Genomic DNA, 14,898 nt, shown 5'->3' with positions numbered 1-14,898 from the left:
CGCCTATAACTGGGCTCAGGAGTATTTTTTTAAATTTTTTATTAAACGTATAAAGAATTTACAAATACAACTACAACTAGAGGATCAAAAACGGGTACAAGAGAAAAAACATAAAACAGAGAAAAAAAATTAACCGCCAGAAGAAATAAAGTAAATTATGTGATCAAATTGTATTTTTTAAATATCATGTTTTCCTTGCTTTATTATTTCTCAATTTTTATAGAATTTAAATAGTGTTTCAGCTCCACCCCAAAAGTACTAAAAAGGGGAGCATGATTAGACCATTTTGATTTATGAATGGGAAATTTACCCAGAATGATTATTAAATTGACTATAAATAAATGCTCTTTTTACAAATTTTCTATTAAACAGTACAATAAAATATCAAATCCTTAAATCTAAAAAATACCTTTAACTGCCTGCAACTAAAACTCTGCAAGTCTGTCCAAAACAACTTCACACACCTAACAGATAAATGCACCAAAGATTCCCTTTCAGCCCGACAAAACTCACACAGATCATCCTGCTCATGCTTAAATTTAGAGAGCACTAATTTAACTGGATAAAACTTATGAACAATTTTAAATGATATCTCTTTAACTTTATTTGTAATACAATATCTATCAGGAGTTATCCAAACTAACTTCCAGTTTATATTGTAACGCATACGGTCTACATTGCTTGCGAGAGCCGGCTTGCCAGAGCGGTGACGTCGCCGCCCTTCCCTGTGGATAGCAGGGACCGCAGCCGCTGGGCTGACGGGAGATCTCCCTTTGGCTCAAGAGGCTGGGTCCCTGTGGAGTGATGCTAGAGGCCTGGGTTCGAGTCCCTGACGGTGGGGAGGCTGACCTGATGCAGCAGCGGTGAGGGTGCCCATGTGAACCCTGGAGTGCTACAATGTTTTCAAACATCGCATTCCAAAAAGATAGATAAGATGGGATTTACAAAGATTCCTTATATGAGTATTGTTACATTTCTTATCCTTTATTTCCACGCCATCCAAGAATATATCAGTTGTAAGACCAGAAAGGAAGTCAGTCCAACCGGGCTCAGGAGTAGCCCGAGGACATATCTTCATCATGGCGCCCTGACCACTGTGCCCGGGGCTCGGAGCGCCTTGCTCCGTTACGGTTTTAACCTTTGATGTTCCTGGATTCCTATGTTCATTTGGATGGCTCTCCCGGTACCGGGACCCTGGACTGTGCCTGATTTCCCCCTATTGGACTTCCTCCTGGACTAGTTCGCTCTTGTTTCCCCTGAGCACCGGATCACTGTCTGCACCATCCCCTGTTCGTCATCCCGTCCAAATTTCCCATTTGGTATCTATAGTGTATATTTTGCTATCTTCACGTTAGAGTCTGCCCTTGACGATGTGAAAAGTCATCTGCCCAGGCTTGAATCACTTGCGAATCAAACTTTCTGAATTTTATTGGCTACGCCTACAACATTATTCCTCCTATTGTGGTATGAGTTACGAACTAGATTAATTTAATAACTACAGTATTCCAGAAGACCATTGGTATGCATTTGGAAAAGGTCCTAATAGGGGAAAATGGTGCTAATACCAATCCCTGTTGGACTTTACTAATTACAGTATATCATCCCAGTCATAACATTCACCCATAATCTGCAATTCCTGTTTTCTATCCTTTAACCAATTCTCAACCCAAAACGACACATTTCCCTCAATTCCTACCACCTTTAGTTTGAGAATTAATCTTTTAGAAGGATTCTTTATCAAAAGCAACTCACAACTATCAACCCACTGAAACTCTGGAGGTGTGAGCCTGGTCAGTACCTGGATGGGAGACCTCCTGAGAAACAATAAGGTTTCTGCTGGAAGTGGTGTTAGTAGGGCCAGTAGGGGGCGCTCACCTTGCAGTCTGTGTGGGTCCTAATGCCCCAGTATAGTGATGGGGACACTATACTGTAAAAAGGCGCTGTCCTTCGGATGAGACGTAAAATCAACGTCCTGACTCTCTGTGGTCATTAAAACATTCCAGGTTGTGTCCTAGCCAAATTTCCTTTGCCAATCAGGGGAATAATCCCCATCTCTGAACTGGCTTCATCACTCTGTTCTCCTCCCCACTGAGAGTTGGTGTGTGGTGAGCGTTCTGGTGCACTATGGCTGCTGTTGCTTCATCAACAATGAGAGTCCCCATTACCTGCAAAGCTCTTTGAGTGTCCAAAAAACGCTATATAAGCGTAAACATTATTATTAAAATCTTAATATACCATCTCATGTATTCTGAATGATGGGCTGTGTTTGGATGTAACATCTTGGCATTTAGAACTGCCTCTCTTTATTTTCGCCACTCTCTCAACTCTAATATTTTTTTTTCCAATTCCTTATTCAATAATAAGTTTTTGTAAAGGTGACTGGAAAATGTCAAGGTTTTTACGATCGATTAATCAAAACGAATTTCAATCAAAATCCATAATTCGTACACTTTATTTTGCTGCAAAATAAATGTATAAATACTGTATAACATGCGTAAATAAATGCCAGGAATGCGTAAAATGGTAATGTTTCGTTTGATAGGGTAATAACTGCGATATTGTCCGTGTGGATTTCTAACCACAGTGGTTTCTTTGTCCACACACCTGTAGGTGTCGTAAATCCCAGGCTTCGTTTTTGTCACCTTGCGGAATATTGGTAATGATACTGAGTTTTGTTTTCTAATCAAATTTCAAATTGATTTTGCTTTTTTTTAAACTAATTGTATTTTGGAAACGTTTTAAACAAGATAATACCGAAAATAAAATATTGCAGATTGCAAATGTTTTTGGCGATGTCGAGTATTTTGTGCTAGTGAAGTGAATGTGGAGCATTAACAGTTAACTGAAAATTACTGCTCAGCAACTCCAACCCCACTGCCATTTTCTGCAGCCAATATAAATACATAATACTGCACGGGGTGTGATCTGCTGACTCATCGTTACTGTACAGTTTTTAAACCATAAATATTTACCGCCTCGGATCAACTTTATAACTCAGTCAGCGAACGGAATAGACATGGCATCGGATGGTAAGAAACTGTGAACTACCGTATTTTACAGAGAAGATAATTTAACTCGAGTCGGCATGGCGTACTGTACATAGTAAAATAACTGGGAAAGACGCAGATCTAGTCTTGTACGACAAAAGACAAGGAGACCTGAATTCTTTTTAAATACACAGAACGAATATGGAAATTAGAATGATGAAAAACGTGATTTAGGAATGAGGTGTTTTCAAACTATAGTTTTGATATGTATACGTATAAACGAAGACTGCATCACTTGAAATGTTTCACGTACTTTTATTACAGTATTGTAATACCGATAGCATTAGCTATTTGTGTACAGTCAAATATAGATTAACGTACATTAACTTTATAGCTGATTATATTGCAATTATGCGAATACGAAATGTGTGTCTGTCTGTCCAGTTATTTAAAAAAATCTACCGATTGAATTCGCTCCGGTTATTGCCATTTCTACAATGTGTCGTATATTTTCGATTATAAGTGTGGGAGCGCCAATGCAGTTTCTTCCTGTTTGAAATTACACAGGAAGAATATACAAAGGATTGTGGTACTCGAGACAAGGAAGCGCGATTATAAGTGTGTTATTTCCGGGGTGGCACTGAGTAGTTTTGTCCTTATAAAAATGTCGTTTTATAGCGTGCCCAAAGAGGCAATCGTCAGCGCAGCGGCCGTGGGCGCCGTGTTTGCCCTGGGGTTGTATTATCGGTGAGTGAAGTCGGGTGCAATGCTGTCTCTGTGCGGTGTGATCTGTTCCGATGGCTGTAGCAAGGCAGTGAGACCTACAGTAAGTGGTGCTCGCAGTGTCTGGACTGCGGATCATGTGAAAGCCTAGTCGTGTGATACTGTCTGATCCTATAATGAGGGGAGCTCTGTTCTCCAAACGTGCTGCCGTTAGCCTTACACTTCATTGTGCGAAATAACGACGAAGAAACATTTAATCGTGCGCGGGTAGGAGCGGGGGAACAAAGTCATCCTGTAGAGGATTTTAAAAATCGAAAATAAAAACGCATTTTTTTTTTGTTGATAGAGGCCACAGACCTGCAGAGGTTAGGCATATTTTAATTTTATCAGTCCACCTCTCATGTAGATTATGCATGTCCTTGGCAAACAAATGAAAGACAATGTCTTTGGTGGAGGTGGGTTGACACCGCCTGGCGATTACGGGTCGATACTTGTCGAGCTCAGTTTCCGCCCCCCTCGTGTCCGCTAGTTTTCATTCCAGCTGAGTTTTGTTTGGCTCAACAAGCTCTGAAACCGACCTGTTGATTTGTATTTTTACTTCCTTCTCGGTTTTTAAAAAGCTGTCAGTGAGCATGAAACCTTGGCCAGATGCAACGTTAAGTGATTGACAGTAAGAGTTGTTTAGAAAGTTGTTTGAGACCAAGTATGTGTAGTGAAAAGTGTGAACCTTATTTCATCCATCCATTCTCTAACTGCTTTATTCGATACAGGATTGTGGGGGAGCCCCTGCCTATCGCTGCAAGCAGCAGGCACAAGGCAAGATACGCTTTGACCCCAGTCCATCGCAGGACACACACACAGACACTCACAACAGGGCCAGCACCCAGACAGAACCCACACAAACCCAGGGCCTCAGTCTTGCAGGGCAGCAGTGCTGTCGCTTTGCCAGCATGTTGCCCGTGTACCATACTGTACTTTTCATCCCTTATATTATCCAAGCACATGGTTTTGGCATGGCCTGGGTAGTCACAGATTCAGCAGTTCTAGCTTGGAGAAAAACACCTTTCAAATGTTTACTGCGTTGCCATTATTTCTTTGGGACCGTTCTGTGATGGAAGTATTTGAATATTGCATGCAAGAGACGAATATCATCCCACATGTTGCAAGGAACAGTATATGTCAAAGAACAGGGTGGAAACAGAAAACAAGGTTTGATTAATATCTGTCTACAATCCCTAAAGGTTTGAAAACATACAGTAAAATAGGGGCACAGAAGGAAAATGGAGCAAAATCTAATCCAAGCTTTTATATATGCTATCACTTTTGCTTTTTTCCAAGGAAAACACGCATCCTCTCCCTTTTCCGGCACAGACATCTTTAAGAGTCATGTTGGAGCAAAAAACAATCCTTTGATGAAATACGTGCTGGACCACTCTATGAGAGAGCACCCTGCACTGAAGAAACTCAGACTGGTAAGTCCAGCCACAGAGCACAATTCTGTAGACTCATAGCGATTAGTAGCTTTGTGATTCATGCTTAAACCTTGTTTACTCTTGTACAGGTATAAAGATTTGTAACTAACTGAGGATAAAGCCAAAGAACTTCCTGGAAGGTTCTGGAAAGATCAAGTCCTGAGTGAACCACATGTTTGGTCAAAGACTACAGACTTTTTTCCTCAGCAATATTGCTTTAAACCAGAAAACACAAACTCATGAATGTGCTTTTACTAAAATCATCAGAGGAGAGGTTCAGTCACAAATTAAACAGGAATAATAGCAGGAGGTAAAAAACACATTTCGATGAATAATCATTGTCATGCTTTGTGCCAAGATTTTAAAAGATCTGTTTTTGTACCTTCAGATTCATTATTTTAGCTCTTTTTCTTTTATTTGGGAATATAGAATAAAAAATAAGACCTCTTTTTATTTAAGTAATTAGAAACATACTGTATTTAAGAAGCATGTCTGGTTTAAAAAATAATTCTTTAGCATCATACAGCTTTTTTCTTCAGTGACATAGGAGTACAGGTACTTTGCTCCATTGGTAGGACACATCTCACGTGACCCGTTAAATGACATTTAAGTTGCATGGACAATTCCCTTTAACTATAGTATGTGTCTTATTAGGTACACTGTGCATGAAAAGAAACTTATCACCTGTAACATAACCTGATGGGTATTAGTTAGTACCCATCCACCTTTAACACAAGGCACACCTTTTTACCTAACAAACCACTAATTACTCCCATCACCAGTAATCTAATAATTAAATCATTGACACCTGGTTCGGTTATTTACAATAATCGAAGTGGTCTCTTTGGCAGCCTCTACTGCCACTTATCGCCACTGTGGCTGCTTTTGTAGTTCCATCTTAAGCTGACCTGCCACACTGCATCCATTTCACAAAGTCATTATCAAGAAAATGGCAGGTGCATTCAAGTTCTATCCAGCAGACATGACCTAGATTATTCTGGATAAAATAATGTTTTACACCAGGTTGCAGATGTTGTCTCATGGGATTCTGTCCCATTACTCTTGTGCAGCCTAGAGAATCTAATCTCTGGTCTCTGAGCCCTAAATTCCACACAGCTCATTCCAGCTCATCCGTCACCCACAGGGTTAGTCAAAATGCTGTCGACAACTTCGACAGTTTATTACAAATTCATCACATGGCTTACTGTGACAAAAAAGGTTTCAAATGAAAGCGTAAATATCAAAGTTTCTAACAGTTACCTTACAACCCTCCTCCATCTGTGGAGGAGAAAACAAAACTTTGGTAAAATAATTGGCCTTTATACTTGCCGACAACATTTTGACCAGCCCTGTACATGTGTGCAGGTAGTGATCAGGTTCTTTTGATGTTCAGTAGGTTCCAAGTGCTGTCGTAAATGGTAATTATAATGATTATAAAATATAATGTATTTCAGTGTATAAATGATTTCTTTACACAGATGAATTTCCAGATGTGCTCCTAACATGACTTTGCTACCTGAAGATGATGCAACAGTAACATACGTTTTCAAGGTCATCTAGGAAATATTGATAGGATTCCTTTGCTCTTCTGTGTCCAGGTCAGGTCAGGTTCTGCACATCTCAAGGGATAACTAGAGAGCTGAGATTTCCAGCGAGTGGAAAAACAAGCAAAAGGGACATGTACAATTATAGGAAAAAGGCTACAAATATATTTATGGACATCACAAAACACAGTTTAAAAGACTTTTAAAAGGCTTTTTCATCAATCCTTACTCAAAGGACTGGACTTCTGTTACCTGTTTATGTATGGTGCTTATATTTTGATATGTCATTTTGAAATTGTAATTGTTTTTTTTCATATTCTTCCAGAAAACACTTGAAGACCGTTTAAATGTTATTATGGTCGCTTGTGAGGAATCACAGTTGATTGCCAACCTTACAAGGCTAATTCAAGCCAAGAAAGCTATTGAAATTGGTAGGTATTATACAGTACTGTACAGTGATGTGAAAAAGTAAGTGCACTTCTATGGTTTTATATATTAAGACATATCTGACCCTCACCAAGTCCTAATAGTAGATAAATCTAACTTCATTTGACAAATAACACACAAATTTTACTTTACTAATTATTTATTTTAAAAAAACAGCCAACATTCTGTAGCCTTGTGTGGAAAAAGTAAGTGCACCATTACTGCTTCCATATCAGTTAAGAAGGTAATTAGAATCAGATACTGATAAACAAGTGCACATGATCAGGAAGTGTTTCCACCTGAATAGAAGACCATAATCTTTGTCACTTTGATTTGGAGCATCCAGGTTTATGGTGACGCATCATGCCTAGGTCAAAAGATATCTCTGACGGTGTCAGAGAAAGAATCGTTTCTGCTCATCAGTCTGGGAAGGATTATAAAGCCATTTCCAAAAAAATCCATCATTTCACAGTGAGACCGATAATATACAAATGGAAAAAGCTCAAAACGGTTGCCTGTCTGCCCAGAAGTGGGCATCCCAGCAAATTCACCCCAAGATCAGATCACAGAGAACCCCAAAGCTCCATCCAGGGATCTACAGGCCTCTGTCAATACAGTAAATGTTAGAGTTACTTATTCTACTATTAGGAAATGACTGAACAAGAACGTCTTTCGGAGAAACGGAACCAGGAAAAAATCCTTTCTCTTCAAAAAGGACATTAATGCACGGCTTAGGTTTGCAAAACAGCACCTGAATGAAACACAAAACGACTAAGAACAATGGCCTCTGGACAAATGTTCCCCACGTGGAGTTGTTTGGCCATAATGCAAAATGACATGTGGTGATACGCAGGCATTTGGTTTCCGGCAAACAAGAACCTCATACGAACCATCAAGCATGATGGTGGCAGGGTGATGATTTGGGCCTGATTTGAAGCTGCAGGACCTGGACACCTCATAATCATTGAGTCCACCATGAATTCCTCTCTATACCAGTGCCTTCTAGAAGAAAGTGCGAGACCATCTCTCCAACTGGTAAAGCTGAACCGGAATTGGATCATGCAACAGGTGAATGGTCTAAAACACGCCAGTAAATCTATAACGGAATGGGTTAAAAAGAAAAGAATCAGGGTTTTGGAATGGTCAAATCAAAGTCCAGACCTCAACCCCATTGAGATGCTGTAGCTGGACCTAAAGAGAGCTGTGCACAAACGAATGCTCTCAAATATCACCGAGCTGAAGCGGTTCTGTAAGGAGGGCTGGGACAGAATTCCTTCCAGGTGACGTGAGAGACTGATAAACTCTTTCAGGAAACATTTAATTCAAGTTACTGCTGCTAAAGGGGGTTCCACATGTTACTGAATCATAGGGTGCACTTACTTTTCCACACAAGTCTACTGAATGTTAATTTGTTTTAATGTTTAATAAGTAATAACATAGTAAAATTTGTGGGTGTTATCTGTCACATGAGGTTAGATTTATCTACTGTTAGAACGTGGTGAGGACTAGATAAAAGTCAGATATGTCTTAATATATAAAACCATAGAAGAGGGTGTACTTTCCTTTTCACATCACTGTAGATGGTAGTGCTGTAGCACAGAATACATCTCACTCAAGCTAACATTGTATTATACAAACATTTAATCAAAAGTCAAAGATCTTCAGATTAATGATTAATCTAAAAATTAATCATTGATCAAAGAGCAGTAACCAGTCGGACAACCTGCTTATTAACCATTAACCAACAGAGTCAACCTACAGTATAGTGCACATGGTAGAGATTATTTACACAGGTGAAACTACACTTAAACCAGTCTTGACCCTCTTGTCTGTGTCTGTTGTCTGTTTGTGGGAGGTCCATAGTCACTGCATCCATTGGACCGGAGTTCTGTGTACAATTGTGGTCACAACTTTGCAAAAGTCTTGCTGTCAGTCCAGAGAAGAGCAACTAGGTACATCCCTAGGAACTGGAATGAACCTACTGTACACTTAACACTAACTTTACCTACACTGCTAAATAAACCAAATCTTTTTAGTCCTGAGGGTTATGGGAGTATGGAACACGCTACCCATCCAAGTGTTTGAAGCTAATACCTTGGCTACTTCAATGAAACAGTTAAATGAGATCCTTAAATTATTCAGTTTCTAGTAACTGAATGAGCTGAATGGACCAAATGGCCTCATCTGTGATCCTTTTTAGTTCTAACTATCTCAAAGCCTTGTCTCGTGAGTTTGGTCTAGCTCTTAATCTGAGGTCAGCTGATTCAGACCTAACACAGGCCAGGCTCCAGTCGAGGATCAGCAGACTCTTTCGTGCTCACTACCATGCGTACGGATCATATGGCTCGAATTCATTAGAGACTTTGCAGCTGCTGACGTTTTCAAAACTTTCACAAAGAGTTTTTACTAAAGCCTTTTATCATGTAATTCAGTCTTACTCTAGGTTTCATTTTCGGGGCATGTTTTTAATTGTAGCTGTGTTGCTTTCTGCTTTGTTGTACAAAATAATACAATTGTATTTTTGGTAATGGCAATGACTCAGAATTCAAACACCCGCCTCTGTGACTGTTGTTCTTCCAGGGGTGTACACCGGGTACAATGCTTTAAACTTTGCCCTGGCACTGCCAGAGGATGGCCAGGTTGTGGCCTGTGACATCTGCGAAGACTACGCCAACATAGGAAGGCCATTCTGGAAAGAAGTAAGTCTTGCACGGTTTCTTATTGTTTCTCAGCAGGTTGTTCCCTGTTGCATGGGCAGGTGCTCTGTTGTGTCGTTTAATCTTTGCCCGTGGATTTGTGCTGGCAGGGACTGCCCTACCACTGCAGCACAGGGGGGAAGAGGGCTATCAGATTGGCTAAACAGTGGCAGTATTTGCTCAAGGAGACCTAGCGTGTCAACAGCAGACCAGTGCATTCCCCTGACCTTGCAGGGACAAATGAAAATCGGTTCTAAAGTGTTCACTATAGGGAAGAACTTCCATTAGCCCGTGTCCAAAACACAGAGCAGCTTGAAACACAAAACCTATGTGTATTCTTTTTCCGATAAAATATAGTCCACTGTTAAAAATGGATCAAATCAAATTTCCAGTATAAAATCTCTTATGTGAAATAAGTGTCAAAACTTAAAGTTAAATACTGAATACTGGCTGAGAATTTCAGCACTAGATCAGTATCCGTTCAAATTATTTAAAGTTATCTTGCAAGCCATTTAATTGTAACAATTTTAATTTAATCATAGAATTGTGATGTGATCAATCTGGGGGAAAGAAGTGCTCAATTATTTTTATCTGCAAAGCAAAACATAATCACAAGCAGTATCAGGTTGATCTATAGTAAGTTCTATTTTCAGTAATATTAGATTTTGTGATAATTTGGGAGGATTTTTTGCTTGGTCTGTGGTGAAATGTTCACTAGTGGATTTTAAAAATAATCCTTACACTTATATAGCACTTTTCTGGACACTCCACTCAAAGCGCTTTACAGGTAATGGGGATCCCCCTCCACCACCACCAATGTGCAACACTCACCTGGATGATGCAATGGCAGCCATAGTGCGCCAGTCTGCTCACCACACACCAGCTGTCAGTGGGGAGGAGAACAGAGTGATGAAGCCAATTCATAGATGGGGATTATTAGGAGGCCGTGACTGGTAAAGGCCAGAGGGAAATTTGGCCAGGACAAAACTTTTCTATAGCTGGCCACAGAAAACATTAACAAGTGTGCCATCACAGCACTGCTGCCTTGTGATTGCTAAATTGAAGGCACCCAGGCTGTCTGTGAGTGAAATAAATCCAATTTTTTCTTGTGGAGGCTCTGTCTGAGGGAACAGCAGTTTGGGAAGGTGATTGGAGATTTGCTGTCGCACTGCGTTGGAGAGTACAGTATCACAACTTGTGAAAAGGCAGATCCGTGTGTAAAAAGCATTTACCCTTACTGTTATGATAGATTTACTGCATCCTCTGAATCTGAAAGCTTCCTCCCAGCAAGGCTGACAACTGGATTTTGAGAAGCCCATTTATGGTCACCATTTGTTTTTAACTTTTTTAGTTAAAGTGGTTGAAGCTTGCAAAATGAGTTTTGTTGCCCACACCTTTTCTCTGATCTTCGCCTTTACTTGCTGAGTTTTGGACACCAGTGTTTCTACTTCTGGAGTTTCCCTGTCAGCACAACCCACCAGCGTGCGGGTTTCGGGGTGGAACTGCTCATTGAGTTTTGACTTTTCTGTTTTTGGGGGGACAGCACTGCAAAACCATATTTTCATCTTGCAGGTGGATGAACATGGAGTACTAGAGATTTCAGCATGATTGCAGAGAATTAATGCCTCAAGGATGACCTTAACCTTCTTGTAATGATTCATGCTTGTTGGGTGCACTTGTTTTAGGTGTTAATCCACCTTAGTTATAGTTAGAGTTTTCATAATATCGCTAATGACAGCTTAAGTACTTTGATATCCTTTGGCATAAGATGTAATATACAAACACAAGGTATTATATTATTAATGTTGCTTTTTTGTTTGTGTTTATGCCAAACCTCTGGGGAAATAAATCCCATGATGAATTGCCAGAAGAAAAGAGTTAAAGGTATTAAGTGCATGCCGTATGATCTGGAATCCTATTTTTCCCACAAGGATACAGATGTGGTTTCCCGTTCCATTTGACTTGTAGTGCGGGCTCTGTGACCTCAGCTGTCTGCGTATTGATTCTTACTATTAGCACAGAGTGTGCCAGACAGTAAGGTGACCACTGGTGTGTCTCTCCCTGCTTCTGCTCAATGCTTTATTCTCTCGCACCTCTGAGACCGAAAATTTGCCACTAACTCCGCCCTCACTGCACATTATTGCCAAGGCAGTTGTAAAAACTCTCCTTTTATGAAACGTCTTGTTTTCAGAACAGTGTAAATCAGTCAGTTCTACAGCTTTAAAATAGTCTTGCAATGTATCGCAGAGATGCAGAGCCTGCTTGTTGAGATTCTGAAGTGTAGCATGTTTCAGTCCTAAACAAACGTGTTTTTTTGTTACAGTATATTAGGCTCACCTAGCTTTTGTGTTTCTCTTTCTGTTATTCCTCTAGGCTGGAGTTGAGCATAAAATTGATTTGAGGATACAGCCAGCCTTGAAAACTCTTGGTAATTCAACATTGTTTACAACTTATACCAATCTTTTGAACTTGCAGTAGATGTTGATGCCTCTTACAGTCAAGTTTCAAAGTTCAGTGAAATATTCTGATTGTTTTAAATTTGAAATGTGCTTCGTTTTTGATTGAGGAGCTGTGCTTACTGGCTTGCAGATTTATAGTGGCGCCTTCTTAAAAATATGCACACTGTAAGAAGTCTTCATCTCTGAATTTCCTACAGGTGAAAGAGTGTCTAAAGGAATTACCAGCTTGATTCTTCCTCAGCTTTGCTTTTCTTTCTTCTGAATAGATGAGCTCCTAGCTGCTGGCGAAGCTGAGTCCTATGACATTGCCTTCATCGACGCTGACAAGAAGAATTATGATGAGTATTATGAAAAGTGCCTGCTGCTTATTAGGAAAGGAGGAATCATAGCCATTGATAACGTGAGTACAGTGTTGTGCTTCAAATCTCTGTATCACCACAAAGTTAATAAAACAGTCAAAGAACCTTCTGATTCTCTTGGAGCAAACATCCTCCTTTTGCTGTTCCTAAGTGACGTATTTGCTTTTCCATCTGTTACATCTGTTCAACTATTGTTTTCAAAATACACTAGCAGTAAAAGTACTTTACTTTTCTTTACTGTGTAATCCATCTCTTGAGTTCACAAAATCATCTGGATCTCGGTTACCACAGCACAGATGAGCTGCATAAACTCAACATTGCAGACTGCATTGCCACTGAAATATTTGTTTTCTCACAATATAGGATGCGTGATCCATTTCAGTACTCTTGATCCTAAAAACTAAACTGTAAGAAACGGAATCGGACATGAACCCTGTTGTTTTAAGCACAACAGAAGTAGAAAGTGTGTAGACCAGGGGTGTCCAACCCTGCTCCTGGAGAGCTCCAGTCACGGTCTGAATATTCCAGACATTCTGACGCTAATGCAACAAGATCAGTCTTCTGCTCAGTACTCAGTATTAGCTTGCAGAGTCTTGTGCTGTCTGTATTGATGGATGCAGGCATGTCATGTGCTGTGCTGCATCTTTTTCTGCAGGCAGCAGGTGCCCTCAGGCATGTTGGAGATGTTACAGGATTTGAATAGCTTTGTGCAATTAACTCTGCTCAATGAAGGCTGAAGATTTTGGTCCCATATGACCTCTAAATGACTTTGTTGTTAAACAATTTACGTAGTAGGTCACATTGAAATTAATTGTAATTCTAACTGAACAGTTTTTCGAAGTTGGTGATTTAGAGGCGACTTATAAAACGTGCTGGACTGGACTACAAGATCAGGGTTGGAGACCTCTGGAGATCCTTATCGGTCTCTATTACCGGAACATAGCCATGGTGCTTTTGGTGGCCGTCGTCATGTCTCGGAAGGAATAACAACAATCTCCCATCTTCCTTCTCTTGTCTTGCAGGTGCTGTGGAGTGGGAAGGTTGTGAACCCGGCAGAAGGCGATGTGGACACCCTGTGCATCGACCGACTGAACAAGAAGATTCACAAGGACGTCCGGGTGAATGTCAGCATGCTGACAGTGGGAGATGGACTGACGCTGGCGTTCAAGCTGTAACTCACAGTGCAAGGTAGCACACCCTCAGAGAGCACATGCAGGAACGTACCTCAGCACAGGAACAAAGTGGTACTTCATTCCACAGCTGCTGGGTCGCAGATCGTTATTAGATTTTCTTCTTCTTCTTGAGTTCCATTTAAAATATCGGATTTTTTTTTCCCTTCTTTACTACACAAAATGCTGTATTTGCTGTCCCAGACTGAGTGTGGGTAGATGTTATAATAAACAGGATTAGAATGGAGAATGTTTTGGCATATTTATTTCTATTGGATGCATTTTGAGTACTGGGATTCATAGAGTTTGATTAAATATTATGAAAAAAATTGTCACAATAATGTATGTAACTGTATAAAAAGAAAGGAGTGCACCTTCAACTTGTGGTTTGTGGCTGAAGTTTCAATAAGGGTGTGTGGGCTTTTGATATCCACTGTACATATATGTGCTGAAAGAGTAATGGCACTTGGAAAAACCCCTTCTTGATTCAGCATGAGCTGAACCTGTTTCTTTGCAGCGTACGCATGCTGGCATAGACACCTACTTGAACTTTTCCTACCATAATGAACTTCTTCTTCATAGTGTTTCTTTGTGGTTGATTACTTAGGAAATATTTCACCCAATGTATGAGTCCAAGATTCATGCCCAAATCGGGAAGACATTGCAATAAAATATGCATCTTTTTTTGGTAAACAGAGTGGTTTTAAAACCTTTTAGCCTGCCAGAGGAATTTGAAGTGAGATCAGGCACTTTTTAATGTAACAGTCAGATCAGATGCACTATGGTGCGGAGCACAGTGTGAAAATGATTTTAACTTTTGTGAGTTGAGGCCATGTAAGCCAATACCGTATGTGGCAACTGAAGATCTTTTGTAAGGGCCAAAACCTTATCAGATTAGATTAAAATAGATGCCACTTGTTATTTTCTCACACATTTCAACTATTACTTCCTAACGGAAGAAGCCTGGAAACAAAATAAAACAAAAATAAAGCCTGGAACGTTAAACTTGACACATTTCATCCGTCCATATTCTCTGATGGGTACGTAATTTAACTTTTCCTAG

At 40.1% G+C, this 14,898-nt stretch overlaps 1 protein-coding gene across 2 annotated transcripts; it reads left to right on the top strand.

The window, feature by feature from the left end:
* The first annotated feature begins 2,911 nt into the window (after positions 1-2,911).
* LOC148834615 (catechol O-methyltransferase domain-containing protein 1-like) lies at positions 2,912-14,081 on the top strand. Of its 2 annotated transcripts, none has more exons than XM_088915877.1 (7): positions 2,912-3,029; positions 5,049-5,182; positions 7,052-7,157; positions 9,733-9,851; positions 12,222-12,276; positions 12,574-12,707; positions 13,689-14,081. In XM_088915877.1, exons 1-7 carry the CDS (start codon positions 3,017-3,019, stop codon positions 13,839-13,841), a joined length of 714 nt encoding a protein of 237 aa, XP_088772003.1. In that variant the 5' UTR covers positions 2,912-3,016; the 3' UTR covers positions 13,842-14,081. The 2 variants fall into 2 exon arrangements, with proteins under 2 accessions (XP_088772003.1, XP_088772005.1); XM_088915879.1 differs by lacking the exon at positions 2,912-3,029 and adding an exon at positions 3,596-3,734.
* Positions 14,082-14,898: the final 817 nt, after the last annotated feature.

The sequence above is a fragment of the Atractosteus spatula genome, chromosome 5, assembly GCF_055471065.1.
Source record: "Atractosteus spatula isolate fAtrSpa1 chromosome 5, fAtrSpa1.hap1, whole genome shotgun sequence".
Classification (NCBI taxonomy): domain Eukaryota; kingdom Metazoa; phylum Chordata; class Actinopteri; order Semionotiformes; family Lepisosteidae; genus Atractosteus; species Atractosteus spatula.
This window is presented reverse-complemented; position numbering and strand designations above follow the sequence as displayed.